The sequence below is a fragment of the Arachis hypogaea genome, chromosome 19, assembly GCF_003086295.3.
Source record: "Arachis hypogaea cultivar Tifrunner chromosome 19, arahy.Tifrunner.gnm2.J5K5, whole genome shotgun sequence".
NCBI classification, from domain to species: Eukaryota; Viridiplantae; Streptophyta; class Magnoliopsida; order Fabales; family Fabaceae; genus Arachis; species Arachis hypogaea.
Window position 1 is genome coordinate 122,177,855 of NC_092054.1, and position 13,325 is coordinate 122,191,179.

General features: G+C 31.3%; 2 protein-coding genes across 2 annotated transcripts; both read right to left on the bottom strand.

The window, feature by feature from the left end:
* Nucleotides 1–792: 792 nt before the first annotated feature.
* On the bottom strand, nt 793–4,162 carry LOC112776382 (malate dehydrogenase, cytoplasmic). The gene is made up of 7 exons (XM_025820533.3): nt 3,869–4,162; nt 2,744–2,902; nt 2,451–2,626; nt 1,695–1,972; nt 1,449–1,584; nt 1,252–1,363; nt 793–1,130 (listed from the first exon to the last, which is right to left on the bottom strand). Exons 1-7 carry the CDS (start codon nt 3,909–3,911, stop codon nt 1,036–1,038), a joined length of 999 nt encoding a protein of 332 aa, XP_025676318.1. The 5' UTR covers nt 3,912–4,162; the 3' UTR covers nt 793–1,035.
* A 5,689-nt stretch (nt 4,163–9,851) lies between these two features.
* LOC112776383 (malate dehydrogenase) lies at nt 9,852–13,017 on the bottom strand. The gene is made up of 7 exons (XM_025820534.3): nt 12,813–13,017; nt 11,772–11,930; nt 11,468–11,643; nt 10,757–11,034; nt 10,509–10,644; nt 10,310–10,421; nt 9,852–10,173 (listed from the first exon to the last, which is right to left on the bottom strand). Exons 1-7 carry the CDS (start codon nt 12,853–12,855, stop codon nt 10,079–10,081), a joined length of 999 nt encoding a protein of 332 aa, XP_025676319.1. The 5' UTR covers nt 12,856–13,017; the 3' UTR covers nt 9,852–10,078.
* Between the last annotated feature and the right edge of the window lie 308 nt (nt 13,018–13,325).

Genomic DNA, 13,325 nt, shown 5'->3' on the forward strand with positions numbered 1-13,325 from the left:
CAAAATTTACACGCATTTCGAGTACTCAGCACCTGTTTCCCCACTTAACACGTATCCCAAGTGCATCTTGGATATGTCAGTCGTCGTTATGTTATAAAATGGGGTCTGAGTACTCAAAATATGCCTATTTTTTAATACCCGAGATGTGATAATATTATGCATTTAAATAATTACTTTATATTTTATATACTTAAGTAATTTCTATATTTATTTAATTTAAATAAAAAAATCACCTATTTTGACACTGCTTTAAATTCATGCGTATTTGAAAAATAAAATTTTTTTTAATATTTATTTAAATTAATAAACCTCTCGCTTGCCCCTTCCAACCCAACACTCGATTCAAAACAGTGATAACAAAAGCAAGCGTACTGAAATAATGAGATCTGGTAACCGTTGTGAAAGCTCCAAGTACGGTAACACAACTGTGACTCGTCCGAAAGGTTAGATATGGCCAAAGACAAAATAATTAATAATATAAAAGTAAAATAAAATAAAATCCATGTTGATTCTTGAACCTAATGTAGTAACGTACTACCAAATTGTACGTTGCGTGCAATCGCTTATGCAGATAGAAATCCATTGTGCATGTCCAACCGAATAAAGAAATTGAACTTTCAAGCCCTCATTATGAGTTGTGAAACCACAAACTCCGAGTTTTTGAACCTTTGTAATGGCTTACTCAAGCAAAAAGGTACAACTAAAACAATGTTTCCACCGCGTACATGATGAAAATAGAAAAAAGACTTGCACTGGCATTGACACACCAAAAAACGAAAATAAAAACCCGGATTGGTAACATAAGCTTCATACGCATATAAGATTACGCCTCAGATCCATGGCCATGAGTTATAAAACATTAAGCTCAAATATACTTGGGAATAGACACTTCAATACACAAGTAATTTCCAATAAAATGGAGACTCCATCAAAAGTTCCTCCGGATCTTGGAAAGGCATTATTGAAAAATTGACCCTAATTCTGTAGGTAAACAAGGGAAACCGCAGTTGTCAGGCAAAGAAAACAAGCAGCAGTCTAAGAGAGGCATGAGTATGCCAAAGCCTTCTCCTCAGAGAGCTCTTCTGCTGTCAAATCCAGTTTCTTCCTTGAGAACTCGTCAATTGAAAGTCCTGTGTTCAGTAGAAAATAACAATTTAACATTTAAAATATAGGAATGTGGTGGGAAAAAAATACTATAAAGATCAAACATGCCTCATTCAATTTCTTCAAAACAATTAACCAAGCTCTTACCTTGAACAATTTTCCATTCTCCATTTTGACAGTAGACAGGGAATGAATAGATCAGTCCAGCAGGCACATTGTAAGATCCATCAGAATAAACTCCCATTGACACCCAGGTACCCTGAACCAGAAGACAAAAAATTGAGAAAACTGAGCTGGGAACTTCATATAGAACCCAAAAGAAGATCAGGACTAATCCGACCAACCTCAGGAGTTCCGAGAACCCAGTCTCTAATGTGGTCACATGCAGCACTGGCAGCAGATAGTGCACTTGAGAGCTTTCTAGCTTTAATGATTGCAGCACCACGTTGTTGGACAGTAGTTATGAATTCCCCATTCAACCTAGATAATGGAATGCTCAATAAGAAGTTTATTTTGAAGAAAAAGAAAGAAAAAAAAAAAAAAAAAACATTGAAACTGATAAGTTGGTTCTTGTAGTTTAGTCAACATACCAGGCATCATCAGCAACAAGCTCCCGGACAGCCTTTTCCCCAGCTGGGGTTCTAACAGTTGCATGGTTGACATCAGGGTACTGAGTTGATGAGTGGTTACCCCAGATAATAACATTTTTCACATCCGAAACTTGAACATTCAGTCTTTCAGAAATTTGACCCAAGGCCCTGTTATGATCCAGTCTAGTCAAACAAGAAATATTTTTCTCAGGAATGGATGGAGCAAATTCCTTCAAGATCAAAGCATTGGTGTTTGCCGGGTTAGCAACAACCAGAACCTGCATGATAATCCAGAGAATTAAAGCTTATAAATGTTCCAAGAAACATATAAAACTGAAACATATCATATCAAAACTAAATAGAACATATCTTATTTCAATTAAAAAAGCAGAGATATTTTTCAACACCATGTGATCACAAGGATTTCAACTTTCAAGATACAAATTGAATTACACATTTGATCAGGTGCAATGCTTTAAATAACACAGCAAGCTAATTTAAATAAAAACTTTCATCTTGTATATGAATTCACCTCAATATTAAAAGAATTCCAACCCCAAAATCTTGTCTGAACATATAATAGAATCAGCATAAATCCTTATGGTATATTGGTTGTACATACGACGTTTCATGACAAAAATAGCATTCAATCATTAGGCAGAACAAAACATGCATCTCCAACATATGAAAAACTAGGAGTTAACACAAATTGATGATTCTTTTGTGTAATCGAAAGATTCTGTTTCAGAAGGTTACCTTGCAGTTTGCAGCAGCATGCTTTTCAAGAGCAGAAGCCTGGGACTTATAGATTGAGACATTTTTGGACATCACATCTTTCCTCTCCATACCTTCTTTTCTTGGGAAACCACCAACCATGACAGCAATGTTAACCCCAGTGCATGCCTCAACCACATCAGTTGTAGCAACCACACCTGAAACAAATGATTTCATAATATCTCATTACATCATAGATAATGTACACAACCAAAAGAAACTAATGTCCAAAATGATCAAGTTCATGTAACATGTAACTGGACTGAAACTCAAACCTTTAAGAAGGGGAAATGCAGCATCAACCAACTCCATCTTAACGCCATTCAGTGACTCGGCTGCGGGTGGAATATCAAGCATGTGGAGGATTACAGGCTGGTCAGGGCCCAGCATTACTCCCCTAGCAATCATAGGGACAAGGGCATACCCAATTTGCCCTAAAGTTGGCAAATAATTTTATCAGTAAAGCAAAATACAAGACTTTTGCATCAGATAGTTTAGATACATATTCTGAACTTGAAAGCAAATAAGAGCAAACTTATTATGCATCCAGATTCCAGGTTACGCCCAAGTGGGTGTCAAGCAATGAATCATCTCACTATAAAATCCAATTATCATGATAGAAACCACACTAGAAAAATGCAACAGAAAACCGTGATATTTAGGCTTGAAAGGGGTTTTCAACAGATCCTGAAAGTGGCACAAAATATTCTTTCCCAGAACCACAGAAATAAGAACTCTGCAAATGAAAACCAAATTGATGAAGACTAGCATAGCAATTTCAGAGTACAGCTAATAATGTTATATATACTGAAAAGAAAAAAAATGAATACTCCATCTTGAAAATGGCCTAACTAAAAATAAAGAGTATAAAAACACCCCGTTCAAAGATAAGACTTCAGAAACCATAATATATATACTACAAAGTGAAATTGCGCCAACAGACACGTTCAAAATGATACGGAATTTATATACATTTATCACAAATAAATCTACAAGGAACTTAAAGAAAGATAACAAATTTGTACAAGAAGATCCTTACTAAACTGAATGTCCGAGAATTAACAAGTAAATGATCCCAAAACTACAAGATGAACTATCAGCACCTAATGCAGCAAAAAATCACAATCCAGTTCAACACAGATCCAATTACAAGAAATACACACTTCAAACAGGTAACCAACAATTCTACACCAAAAATCCAAACGAATAGTTTGAACTTAATAGGAGAGGATCAGATCTAATTTGATCTCAAATCAAACTACAGACCAAACAAATGCGAAGTTTTTGACTCGAAACCAGAATTTATAATCGGGAAAATACTACCCAAAAAAAAAATATATATGGAAGCAAATGAAACGGATATGAGAGTGTGGACTATGATAGTGAAAGAGGGAACGTACCTGCAGCACCGGTGACCAGAACGCGAACGGGGTCCTTGGCCATCGGAACTGTCTATCGAAGAAACCGGAACGGAACGGAAGACGGGAAGAGAAGAGGATGAAGATGAATAGCTAAGCTAAGACAGAGAGTGAGTGTAACTGTTGACGAAAGGAGAACCTTCTATCCTTTTATTCTTGCGGCGACCGCTATTGCCACGTTATGACACCACGAAACGACGCCGCATCCGATTCTATAATTATTATTTATTAATGATTAACCATGAGAAAAAGTAGCAGAAATGGATAATTAGGCTCGTTTGGTTTGTATTTTTATTTTTGGTTTTATTTTTAATATTTTTTATTTTTGTGAAAATAAATAAAAATAATAAAATTATATTTTTTATTTTTATTTTTTATTTTTATTTTTTTTAAAATTTAAAAAATAAAAAATATTAAAAATAAAAAAAGAAAATAAAAACACAAACTAAATCTATTCTAAAAATTTGAATAAGGAGGGCACTTAGTGTGTTTTTGGGTTGGTGTTTATCAAATTGAAATGGAATTTGAATAAAAGTGATTTTATATAATTGATTTTGGTAGAAATGAATTTGTGTTAATATGATTTATGTTTGGTAATTATACTAAAATTGATTTTGATAAAACAAATATTTTTTAAAAAATATTAATTAAAATTATTTTTAGATAGATAATTACTAAAAGGACATGATATTAAATTATAATATTATTTTTATATGCATGTTTAATTTTTTAATATTTGTTCTAATATATTTTTTATATAGTATTTTTTTAATATTTTTTTTTAATACACTATAATTTTTTACTATTATTATTATTTATGATTAATTTTTTTGTTTAATTTACTTTACTTAATGGGATTAATAAATTATATTATAAAAAAATAATAATAAATATAATACACAAAAACTATAATTATAAAAGTGTAAAATATCAAAAAAAAAATTAACAAAAACTATAAATAATAAATAACAGAAAAAAAGAATATAATAAGAATTTTATAAATAAAATAATAACATGTATAAAGAATAAAATTGATAGAAAAAAGTATTTTTATTTATCAATTATGTTAGGATATAATAATAAAAGTATTTTTTTTGTTTATTTATTATCTGAAAAATATCTTTCTTTTTAAGAAAAAAAGATCTTTTTAAAAAAATAAATTATAGCTTCTTAAAAAAGATGCTTTTTTAATTTTTCTAGTACTTTTATTTTTACTACTAAAAATTTTTTAAATATACTGAAAAATAAAAAAATCTTATTTCATTAAAAAATATATCTTTTATTAACTTAATGGCACCCAAACAAGCCAATGAGTAATAGCTCAAATGGTATAGTCTCTCCATACTCAATTAAGAGATTGCGGGTTCGAGTCTTCTATCTTTGATAAAAAAAAAAATGGCACCTAAACAAATAATAAATTGTCATATATTGGGTCAAATTTTTTTACACGTAACATAAATTAAAAGTATTGTCTTTTTTTGAAATCATTACTATTGTCTTTTTTTGAAATTGTTACTTGGACTTTGATACTAATTTTTTTTCAAAGATAAATATTATTTTATTAATATAAAATAAAAGTATTTCCATAAGGAAGTACAAAAGAACTGGGTATTTCCATTTATTACCAACTGTGATTGAAAGACTTAAGAGTTTAAAGAAGAGTAGAGTAAGAGTAAAAAAAATTATCAGCATCTATCAGGTATGGCTCACGAGTTCACGCACTAAATTGCTGGCTTCTTTTACTATCTCTGGTGCCGGACTTATTACCTTATCAAAAACACATTGATTCCTCGCTTTCCAAGTGCTCCAACACAGCGCCGCTATGAAAGAGGGTCTTTTGTCTACCGTCGAATTGAGCCGCTGCCCAGGATAAGACTCGTTGACACCAATTGAAAAAGGTCTCTTCTTCTCTCATCCATAGGTCAGGGGTTATTAAGTTTAGACTCCATATTATTGAAAACAGGGGGCATTGGAACAAAGCATGAGAAATTGATTCAGCCTTCAACATGCATCTTGGACAAGTGGCAGGAGTGGATGCGAACCGGCTGTGAACTTGTTGCAACACCGGAAGCTTTTCATGAAGACTTTTTCATAGAAAAATCTTAATTTTGTGTGGTAATTTCAACTCCCAAATGCTATTCCAGACTCTGTTGTGTATGTTCTAGGGCCTCAATGAAGTAGGAGAATGAAAGAATCCGTAAGCAATTTTATATCCTGACCCAACTTCATATATACCAGATTTTGTCCAGCACCAATTAACTTCATCCTCCTCCTCTTTTGGTTTGATTGAAAAAATTGTATTGCATATATCAACTGAAAAAATCGACTCAATCAGATTTCTATTCCAACTTCTATCAGGATTTAGTAACGTACTAATGTAATACACTTGCAGATTTGGCAGGATTGTGAGTGCATTTTGTGGGACATTAAGGGGCACTGGTGGTGGAAGCCAGGGGTCATAGAAGATGCGAACATTAGTGCCAGAGCCTATTTTCCATACCAAGCCTTTCTCGATCACCTTGCGCCCTTCAAGAACACTTCTCCAGCCCCACGACAGTACGCTTCCTATCTCTGCATGTAGAAAATCTGTATATCTGAAATATTTAGCTTTGAGCATTCTTGATAGAGTAGAATTACGGTATTTCATTAGGCGCCAACATTGCTTGCCCAATAAAGCCAAATTTTGTGCCCTTAGGTCCTTGATCCTCAGCCCTCCATCTTTCTTCGGTCTCGTCATTGTGTCCCATTTAATTCAAACCATTCTTCGTTCTGCGCCTTTTTGACCCACCAAAATTGCGAGAGCATGTTATGAATCTCAGTCAACAGCGTGTCCGAGAGTTTAAAACAAGAGAGTGTATAAATAAGAATCGCCTCTCCCACCGCTCTCAATAGCGTGTGCTTGATACTAATTTTTTAACTTGTTTAAAATTTAAATTTTTAACAAAATATTTATTAAGAACTATTTTATCTTTTTATTATTTTTTATAAATTTCATAATATTGTTTGTTTACTTCTATTTCATTATCATTTTAATTTCTCATTTTGTAAATTTAATAATTTTTAAGATTTGAATTTTTTTTATAATTTCTATAATTATTTTAATATTTTTTTTCTAATTTTTAAATATTTATATTTTAATATACTAATTTTTATTATTAATTGTTCTATTTTTAATTTAACAATTTTATTTTATTTTTGAATTCTTGAATAAAGCTTATTGTGAAATTGAAATTTTAGAAAAAATCATTTTGTATTGATTTGAAAAATTCAATGCATATGAATTAATATTAGTTAGAAACATTATTTTTTTGGCCTATTAATTTGTATACTTTAATTATTCTTCTTTTAAATCTTTTAATTTATTTTTTATTTCAATTTTAAACATAGTTTATATTTGTATTAATCCATATTCTTTTAGTGCACATTTTTGAACTGTGGTAAATTAATTTTAGGAAAAAAAATTTTCCGTCTTTATATTTATGGTGTAGTTTTCGAATAAATGTAAATTATCATAACATTAATGATTTATTAAATTTTTCCGGCTTAAATAATTTCTGATTTCTATAGTCTTTTGTTTTTGGTCAAATAAAATTTAAATAATCCCTATTTTAATTATTTTCAAGACTTTATTCCCCTAAGTGTTGGTGCGATATGTCTAACAACATCAACATTTCAGCTTACTATGTTAATATTTAGGGTCTCGTTTAAAAAGTTTCAAAAATTATTTTTTTGAGTTTTTTATTTATAAAAAATAGTAATAGTAATGTCTGATATAATTTTTAAAATTAAATTGTAGATTTTTAAAATACTATTTAAATACTTATAGAGAAGTTAAAAAAATTAACTTTTCTCATAATAAATTTTTTTTATCATATTTCTTTTAAAATAAGTACTTTTAGAACTAAAAAATCAAACTCAAAATAACTTATGTATAAGCTACTTTTAATATAAATATTTGTTGTTTAAACTATTTTTTTAAAATAAACTTAATTAAACTGTTTACCTAAATTGAATCTTAATGATTTCTCGTCAATACTTAATGGAGCAAACTAACATCAAATATTAAAATAAAAACCTTTCAAAGTTTACTTGTCCAAAACCGAAAAAATAAATTAATAAAACTCAAAATCAAAATATGAGTATTTTATAAGGATTAAAATCTTATTTAAGCCGGTCACCAAAAAAAAAATCTTATTTAAGCCATCTTTTTTCTCAATTCACATGCAATACGAAAATCAACAAATAGTAATTTAATTTTCTAGTGCTTAATTATTTTAAAAAAGTTAATTTTAATTTTGATACAATATAATTTTTTTAATTGTCATCAAATTAACTTCTTAATGAATATTTAAATAGCATGTGTAAAATGTAATTTTTATTATAAAAATACATAACCAGATATCTGTTTTTAATTCTACCGAATAAAATACAAGTTCAAGACATAAGGATGCATATTAAATTAAAAAAATATTAAATAACCAAGTTATTTTTGTTACCAAGTCTAGTCAATTTTTTTTCTCTTCTTTTTTTTCTTTATGCGTCTCATCTTTATTTTTTGACTAATTTTTATTGTGCTAATAAATTATTGGAACAATTTAGTTGAACTTAATTATCAAAATAACTTGGTCACATAACATCATCGATTAAGTTTATAACATTCTTCTTCAAACGTTTTTTAGTTTAATTGATTCAACCTAAACATCACAAAAAATATAAATAGTTATTATTCCCTTGAAAGAAATACAAAAGGAAAACATAATAATTAATAAAGAAGATATATATGCCCAAACATGTGAAATTTGTCTTTTGGTTGAACCCATCCATTGTTTGATTTGAACTTTGCCATGTCTCTCATAAGCCATAATTCAGCTTCAGGATAAATAGAAAAAAGGACAAGGAAAGAAAAAATCAAGACAAAATCCTATCTAATAGATAATAGATAATGTAATCTGTAGAGTACCCATCATCAATGGATTTCTTGCAAGATGGGGCACCCCCCGCCCTCTCTCTTTTTTTTCTTTGTTTTCCCTCTCTACTGCTACCATATTCCTCTCTCACTTGTCCCCACTAAACCAACACTCAATTCAAAGCAAAGTGATAACAAAACCAAGCGTTGCTAAAACAATTTGAAACCTTGTAACCGTTGTGGAACCTCCAAGAACGGTAACACAATTGTGACTCGTCCAACAGGTAACAGATAAGTAGATATAGCCAAAGACTACGAAACATGGACACTTCGCTGAATTGAGTCGCTATGTCCGACACATTTCGGACACAACACTTGTCCAACTTTATCTTAATAAAAAATAAAAAATTTTTTCCCAAATGATACACTTAAATTCCATTACATACTAGCATATCCCATCTTATTTTTAACATGTATTCTTGAAATAAATTTAAAAATAGTATATATTATTATTTATTAAAATAAAAAATATTTTAAATACTTTATATAATTAAACTAAGACATTAAAAATAATTAAAAAATTAATTTATATTTTAATATCAATAAAATACCAAAATATCAATACAATTTATTTAAAAAATACTTTATATTATATATATGTATGTCCCAGTGTCTTAAAAAAATTTTAAATTCATATGTCGTTGTGCCTCATGTTCATGTGTATCCGGACATCATAGGCCAAAGATAAAATAATTAATAATAGTAAAGTAAAATAAAATAATCCATGTTGATTCTTGAACCTAACGTAATGTACCACCAAATTGTACTGACGTGCAATCGCTGAAGCAGAGAGAAATGCATTGTGCATGTCCAGCCAAATCAAAGAAGAGATATCAGAGAGATATGACTTCACTATTTTGATTTATTGACCCTTTGTAATGGCTTACACTAGTAAACAGGTATAACCAAATTACCAAAATAATGTTTCCACCAAGTACTGATGAAAATAGAAAGAAAAAAAAAGAAGACACTTGCATTGGCATTCACACACCAAAAACGAAAATAAAGACCTAGATTGGTCACATAAGCTTCATAAGCATATAAGATTACGCCTCTGATCCATGGCCATGAGTTAAAAATCATAAAGGTCAAATATACTACGGAACAGACACTACAATACACAAGTAATTTCCAAAAAAATGGAGACTCCATCAAAAGTTTCTCGGGATCTTGGAAAGGCATTATTCAAAAATTGCGCCTAATTCTATAGGTAAACAAGCAGCGGTCTAAGAGAGGCATGAGTAAGCCAAAGCCTTCTCCTCGGAGAGCTCTTCTGCTGTCAGGTCCAGTTTCTTCCTTGAGAACTCATCAATTGTAAGTCCTGTGTTTAGTAGAAAATAACAATTTATAATTAAAATATAGGAATGTGGAGGGACATAAGTTAAAAAAATAATACTACAATATAAAGATCAAATGTGCCTCATTCATTTCTTCGAAACAATCAACCAAGCTCTTACCTTGAACAATTTTCCATTCTCCATTTTGACAATAGACAGGGAATGAATAGATCAGTCCAGCAGGCACATTGTAAGATCCATCAGAATAAACTCCCATTGACACCCAGGTACCCTGAACCAGAAGAGACAAAAAATTGAGAAAACTGAGCTGGGAACTTCATATAGAACCTAAAAGAAGATCAGGACTAATCCGACCAACCTCAGGAGTTCCGAGAACCCAGTCTCTAATGTGGTCACATGCAGCACTGGCAGCAGATAGTGCACTTGAGAGCTTTCTAGCTTTAATGATTGCAGCACCACGTTGTTGGACAGTAGTTATGAATTCCCCATTCAACCTAGATAATGGAATGCTCAATAAGAAGTTTATTTTGAAGAAAAAGAAAGAAAAAAAAAAAAAAAAAAAACATTGAAACTGATAAGTTGGTTCTTGTAGTTTAGTCAACATACCAGGCATCATCAGCAACAAGCTCCCGGACAGCCTTTTCCCCAGCTGGGGTTCTAACAGTTGCATGGTTGACATCAGGGTACTGAGTTGATGAGTGGTTACCCCAGATAATAACATTTTTCACATCCGAAACTTGAACATTCAGTCTTTCAGAAATTTGACCCAAGGCCCTGTTATGATCCAGTCTAGTCAAACAAGAAATATTTTTCTCAGGAATGGATGGAGCAAATTCCTTCAAGATCAAAGCATTGGTGTTTGCCGGGTTAGCAACAACCAGAACCTGCATGATAATCCAGAGAATTAAAGCTTATAAATGTTCCAAGAAACATATAAAACTGAAACATATCATATCAAAACTAAGTAGAACATATCTTATTTCAATTAAAAAAGGAAAAGATATTTTTCAACACCCTGTGATCACAAGGACTTCAACTTTCAAGATACAAATCGAATTACACATTTGATCAGGTGCAATGCTTTAAATAACACAGTCCAAGGTAATTTAAGTAAAAACTTTCATCTTGTACATGAATTCACATCAGTATTAAAAGAATTCTAACCCCAGATATCTTAATGGGAACATATAATAGAATCAGCAATCCTTATGGTATAGTGGTTGTACATACGACATCACCACACAGAAATCATGACAAATTAGCATTCAATCAATAGGCAGAACACAACATGCATCTCCAACATATCTTGAATGTTACCTTGCAGTTTGCAGCAGCATGCTTTTCAAGAGCAGAAGCCTGGGACTTGTAAATGGAGACATTTTTGGACATTACATCTTTCCTCTCCATACCTTCTTTCCTTGGGAAGCCACCAACCATTACAGCAATATTGACACCAGTGCATGCCTCAACCACATCAGTTGTAGCAACAACACCTGACACGAATGATTTCAAAATATCTCATTAGGTTGTGGATAACTCATATAAACGAAATAACCCAGTGTCAAGTCCAAAGTGGTAAACCATGAATCTCATGTAACATTTAATTGGAGGAAACTCAAACCTTTGAGAAGAGGGAATGCAGCATCAACCAACTCCATTTTAACACCATTCAGTGCCTCTGCTGCTGGTGGGATATCAAGCATGTGAAGGATCACAGGCTGGTCAGCGCCGAGCATCACTCCCCTGGCAATCATAGGGACAAGAGCATACCCGATTTGCCCTAAAGTTTAAAGTATTTTATTAGTAAGACAATGTCTGTTTTCTTTCCAGCTGCACAAAAATATAAAAGAACTGTGCTACTGAAAAGCAAATTGATGCATACCACCATAGTACATTCAGAGAATTATCTCAACTAAGTTATTACAAGTATTCATGAAACAATCTACAGCTAGCTTTATATATTTTGTGACATGGAGAAAAATTTGATATTCCATCATCAAATTCATGGTATGCCATATATATATATAGCATATAGCATCTCCTTTAAAACAAGACTCTAGAAAAAAATCTTAGATAAATACCACAAAAAAGAAATGAATAGCGCCATCAGAAAAGTTCAACGTGACTCCCGGTTTTATTTTGAGCTAATCAAAAGGAGATCAATTAGTAACTTCAAAAAAATAAAAGGGAAATCAATCATCTGTAACAATTTTTTATAATAACATCGTCAAAAGGTCAATTTTCTACACTGAATGTCACAAAATTAGTTGTTCTTCAGTACCCAAAGCTCAGATAGCATAACAAGACAGATCCCAAAACTATTAAAGAAAAAATGAACTTCCAGCTCCTAATGCATTATGAAACCACAACCCAGTTCAAAACAAAGCGAATCCCGATTCCCGAACCAGTTTACACCATGAAAATAAATCTGAAGCTTTTAAATCGGCATGAAAAATCATCGATTCATAGGATCAGATCTGATCTAAATCAGAATAGAAGATCCATTAAACAAAACAAAGGCATCAATTTTGACACAAACCTAGAATTCATAAGCTGCAAAAAAATTACAATAAAGCACAAGTGGAAGCAAATGAAACAGAAGATCAAAGTGTGGATATGTTGATGATGATGAGAAACACAGGTAGGGAAGGAAAGAAGGTACCTGCAGCACCGGTGACGAGAACGCGAACTGGATCTTTGGCCATTGGAACCGTCGATCGAAGAAAATGGAAGAAGAAATGAGGAATAATAGTGTAGGTTAGTCAAAGGGAGAGTGTGTGTGAACTAAAGAGGACCCTTCCTTTCTATTTATTCTTGCGGAGATCGCCGTTGGTCGTTGCCACTTGCCACGTTTAGATGTCCTGAAACGACGTCGCATTCGGTTCATAATTCTTGACTTTAGCATATCCCAAATCAATTATTTTCATTCATAATTCATGATCAATAAATATTCAAATTACTCCTAAAAAACTTTAGATTGAATATTTTATTTTTAATAAATTTTTTAATTATATAAAATTGGTTTCTTATTGTTGTGAAGAGAATTAATTTATCTTAAATTGATATATTTTTTGAGATATAATGATTTTATAATAAAATTTTATTAAGAATTGATTTATAAGATTAAAAATTAATTTAGTGTTTATTCTTTGTAATATTTTGAAGTTAAATAAAA

What these genes read in the sequence shown, in the direction of transcription:
- LOC112776382 (XM_025820533.3), bottom strand. Translation starts at nt 3,911, where the DNA reads ATGGCCAAGGACCCCGTTCGCGTTCTGGTCACCGGTGCTGCAG. An exon ending in ATGCTGCTGCAAACTGCAAG is followed by an intron (nt 1,973 to 2,450) that starts GTAACCTTCTGA and finishes ATTATCATGCAG; the next exon opens with GTTCTGGTTGTTGCTAACCC. An exon ending in AGAATGGAAAATTGTTCAAG is followed by an intron (nt 1,131 to 1,251) that starts GTAAGAGCTTGG and finishes TACTGAACACAG; the next exon opens with GACTTTCAATTGACGAGTTC.
- LOC112776383 (XM_025820534.3), bottom strand. Translation starts at nt 12,855, where the DNA reads ATGGCCAAAGATCCAGTTCGCGTTCTCGTCACCGGTGCTGCAG. An exon ending in TCTCGTCACCGGTGCTGCAG is followed by an intron (nt 11,931 to 12,812) that starts GTACCTTCTTTC and finishes TTTAAACTTTAG; the next exon opens with GGCAAATCGGGTATGCTCTT. An exon ending in AGAATGGAAAATTGTTCAAG is followed by an intron (nt 10,174 to 10,309) that starts GTAAGAGCTTGG and finishes TACTAAACACAG; the next exon opens with GACTTACAATTGATGAGTTC.